Consider the following 4055-nt stretch of genomic DNA (forward strand, 5'->3'; position numbering starts at 1 on the left):
AGATCATGAATTCGAAGCTAACCTGAGCTACACAGCGAGACCCTGACTCTAAAAGGAAGAAAAGGAAGGGGAAAGGAAAGGAGCCTAGTAAAGAGGAGTGGTGTCCACAAAATAATTTTCCCAGAAGAGCCTCCAAGTTGGAGAAGGCTCCCAAAGCCTGCGCTTCGCCAACGCGCTTCCGGAGAAAGCCGAAGAGTGAGAAACTGTTGACCGAAAGTTGCCGAGCTCTCACGGAGATACACGAAGAGCTTCGGGAAGGGCCAGGCCGCGGGTCGGGTCTAGAGCCAGAGCTCAGAAAGGTCGCCAGGCGGAACCACTGCGGCAGGGCGGAAGTGGGAGGGGGCGGTGTCGTGCGGCGGAAGAGGCCCGAGGATTTCCGAAGAGAGCGGAAGCGGCGCTGCCAGGGTCCGGACGAGCCGAAGGCATGGCCGCGGCGTGCTCGGAGCGGGCGGCGGAGGCGGAGGCGGAGGCCGAGGCGGCGGCGCTGGCGGCAGCGCGTGAGCGGAGCCTCCTTTTCCTGAGCGGCCTGGAGCTGGTGCAGCAGGGCGCCGAGGCGCGCGTCTTCCGCGGCCGCTTCCTGGGCCGCGCGGCCGTGGTGAAGCACCGCTTCCCCAAGAGCTACCGGCACCCGGTGCTGGAGGCGCGGCTCGGCCGGCGGAGGACGGTGCAGGAGGCGCGAGCGCTGCTCCGCTGCCGCCGAGCGGGTGAGGCGGACGGGACGGGGGCGGGGCGGGGCGGACGGGGCGGGGCGGACGGGCGGGGCGGGGCTCTGAGACCCGGGGGGCGGAGCCGGGCGGCGATGCTTAAAGGACTCAGCACACAGCTCCGCAGCTGTCTGTTATTATCTCGTGGTTTCGCCTCAGTTTCCCCGTTCCTACCGTTTCCGCTCACCGTCCTCCACACTCCATTTGGTAGTTTGAAGCCGCAGGTGCCCTGACAGGCTCTCCGGATTCAGATTCTAAGCGCTGCTTCCCGCGTGGCCCTTCAGCGAGTCGTCGTCCCGCCCCCGCGCGCGCCTCAGTTTCCTAGTATGCGATGGGAATCTCAGGGATGTTGTGACCATTAGAGAAGGTCTGAGAGTCACATGTTTGCATGCTGACAAAGCATTCAATAAAGTCTGATTTCATTAAATGATTCATTTTTTCTTTAAAAACAACATTTTAACTAACAAAACTGCCCTCCAGAGAAACCGAGGCACAAAGGGAAAGTGACTCAGGTTCCACAGCCACCAGGAGGGCTGTCTGCATCTTAGAAGCACAGACCCTTTGCTTTTTACACTTGCTGGTTTTTAGGTGTCTACTCCACACCAGGACTCTGATGGGTGCTGGGCAGTCTGGGGAAACTCGACAGCCTGTATTTTCTTGCCCTAGCAGAGTTAATGGAGTTATAAAGTAGTGTACATATTTTCTGTTTCACCTTCTTTTATAAGTTTTATCAGACAGGGACGGTGGCTACACTGATCCCCACTGGCAGGTCTCTAGTTTCTAGGAAAGAGTCCTGAACATAGCTGACATTTGGGAGAGACTCCTGGAATTAATTGGAGCTATTGTTACCACCATGACGGTATCGGAAACTGAGATACAGAGAAGCTAATGGAACCTTGAGGTTTCACAACTAATAAGGACGGAGCTGGGATTCGAACCTGCCTGTTCTGGAGCAAAGATAGTCTAAGATGGCATGCTGCTTAGCCTCCTGCTAGTCAGGTCGAAGCTGCTCAGACTGGAGGATGCTTTCCCTTCTGGCTTCTTGGGGTTTTTGTTGTTGTTTTTGCATTTTGTTTTGTTTTTAGGGAGTAGCAGTGAATTCCTCTCCTGAGGTGACTTGAGAAAGGGGGAGCAAGCTTTGATACTTGTAGACGTATCCTCGGCTGGGCTCAGGGAATAGTCCTGCAGGGCTTGAGCAGGGGAACTTCGGGCTAGGTTATATCATTTCCATAGTATTCCTAAACCCTGTTCCAGTGTAAGTAGATTTAGACTGAAAACCTGGCTCCACCCGTGCAAATGAAGCCTGCCTTCATAAAGAAAATACTTGCTAACCGTGTGTGTGTCCATTGCAGGGATAGCTGCCCCGGTTGTCTTCTTCGTGGACTATGCTTCTAACTGCTTATATATGGAGGAAATCGAAGACTCAGTGACTGTAAGAGATTATATTCAGTCCACCATGGAGACTGAGAACGACCCCCAGTGCCTCTTGGGCTTGGCCAGGAGAATTGGGCAGACCCTGGCTAGGATGCATGATGAAGACCTCATTCACGGGGACCTCACCACCTCCAACATGCTCCTAAAACGGCCCCTGGAGCAGCTGCACATCATCCTCATCGACTTCGGGCTCAGCTTTGTTTCTGGACTGCCAGAAGATAAAGGCGTGGACCTCTACGTCCTGGAGAAGGCCTTCCTCAGCACCCACCCCCACACCGAGGCTGTGTTTGAAGCCTGCCTGAAGAGCTATGGTGCTTCATCCAGGAAGTCCAGTCCAGTGCTGAAGAAGTTAGATGAAGTGCGCCTGAGAGGGAGAAAGCGCTCCATGGTGGGGTAGCAGAGTTGCTGACTGTTTCCCAGTGAGGATGCTGTGGGCGGGGCCGGACCTCAGGCTGTGTTGTCCTTGTTAAGTGGCCTGGCACAGTGGTGCTGTGCCACTGTCACCTGGGTTCCACTGTTCTCGGAAGCTTAATGTACATAAGGCCTGTTGGGGCAGAACTGGGTGAGTAGGCCAGGCTGGCCTCAGCTTTGCTGTGTGAGGATGAATAACCGTGAGCTGATCTCCTGCATCCCCTGGAGTGTAGGCGTGTGCTCTCATACCTGGTTCATCAATGCTCAGGGGCTCACACATGCTAGGCAAGCACTCTGCCAACCGAGATGCACCCCACTCCCCTAGAACAGGGTGTTTCAGATCAGTCCAACAGGCTTTCCCCCAAACAGTGGCTTGTGGACGTCATGCATGGCAGGTGGCATTGAGCTGAGAACAATACTCTAGTCCTGAGGGATAAATGGGGACTCGGTTTGGGCTAGCATTTCTCTCTCTCTCTGCCCTCTAACCTGGTCGGGGTTTGTTTCCTGTACGAAGACTGCTAAAACCAGTTTAGTGGGATATAACCCTCACTTTCCCAGAACAGAATAGACTCTGGGACACAGTGGACTGCTTTCCGAAGCTTGTTTCAGGTGTGTGTTTTTACATGGTTGTGTTTGGAGTTCGTTATAAAAGGTGATTTTTGAGGGGCTGGAGAGGTGGCCTTGTGGTGCTCATTCTTCCAAAGGACCCTGGTTCAGTTTCCAGCTCTCAAGCTCCAAGGGAGCCAGTGCCTCTGTCTCCTCGGGCACCTTACTTATGTGCATACACCCCTCCTCCCAAACACATATACACATAATTACAAATAGTGAGGATAAATTCTTAAAACATATTTTGACATTTGTAATAAAAAGATGAGAAACTAGTACTCCAGCGTGTGGGTTTTTACTGCTCCGTATCCGTAGGTTCGAAGCCCATGGAGTGAAGGAGTTGGTCTATCTCGGGCAGAGTCTGAAAGCTGGGTTCTAACCGGACCAGGACTGTGTTCCATTCACCAAAACTGCTGCTGCCAGAGTGTGTAGCGTGTGACAGATGGCCAGTAGAGGATGCTGTCCCTTCCTGGGTAGCTGTTACTAATACAGATTACTATTGCCTGCTTTGCTACTGCTTGCCATGTTCTGTGCCAGGAGTTTTCATAGCCAGCTCTCAGGATGTCTTCACTATAGGTGGGTGGTGGGCTGGACAGAGGTTGCTAGCTTAGGTATCACAAAAAGCCAGAGGTGCCCTTGCCAGCCTTCTTTCACTGAGTTTCAGTATTTTTTTGAGAGATAAGGTCTAAAACTAACCCAAGCTAGCCTGCACCCCCCCAGTGGCTGAGTGAGCATGTGTGAGCCAGCACACCAGGCTTTCTACTGACAGGGCAAGAAGTGAGACCATGGATATGGTGGACTTTATAAGACACCAATTGGTGTTAACATCTTCAAAGACTTCTAAGAGCCAGAGGAGATGGCAGTAACATTTTCAACATGACTGAGGTGGTCTGCCTTAGT

General features: G+C 53.2%; 1 protein-coding gene across 1 annotated transcript; it reads left to right on the forward strand.

Annotated features, from left to right (window-relative positions):
• The first annotated feature begins 372 nt into the window (after positions 1 to 372).
• Positions 373 to 3433, forward strand: Tp53rk (TP53 regulating kinase). The gene is made up of 2 exons (XM_027423410.2): positions 373 to 704; positions 2057 to 3433. The coding sequence occupies exons 1-2, from the start codon at positions 425 to 427 to the stop codon at positions 2533 to 2535; spliced, it is 759 nt and encodes a 252-aa protein (XP_027279211.1). The 5' UTR covers positions 373 to 424; the 3' UTR covers positions 2536 to 3433.
• Positions 3434 to 4055: the final 622 nt, after the last annotated feature.

This window comes from Cricetulus griseus, chromosome 6, assembly GCF_003668045.3.
Source record: "Cricetulus griseus strain 17A/GY chromosome 6, alternate assembly CriGri-PICRH-1.0, whole genome shotgun sequence".
Taxonomy (NCBI): Eukaryota; Metazoa; Chordata; class Mammalia; order Rodentia; family Cricetidae; genus Cricetulus; species Cricetulus griseus.

Bases quoted from the DNA above. Each gene is read 5' to 3' on its own strand.
- Tp53rk (XM_027423410.2), top strand. From the start codon at position 425: ATGGCCGCGGCGTGCTCGGAGCGGGCGGCGGAGGCGGAGGCGGAGGCC. The intron at 705-2,056 runs GTGAGGCGGACG...TGTCCATTGCAG, and splicing joins GCTCCGCTGCCGCCGAGCGG to GGATAGCTGCCCCGGTTGTC.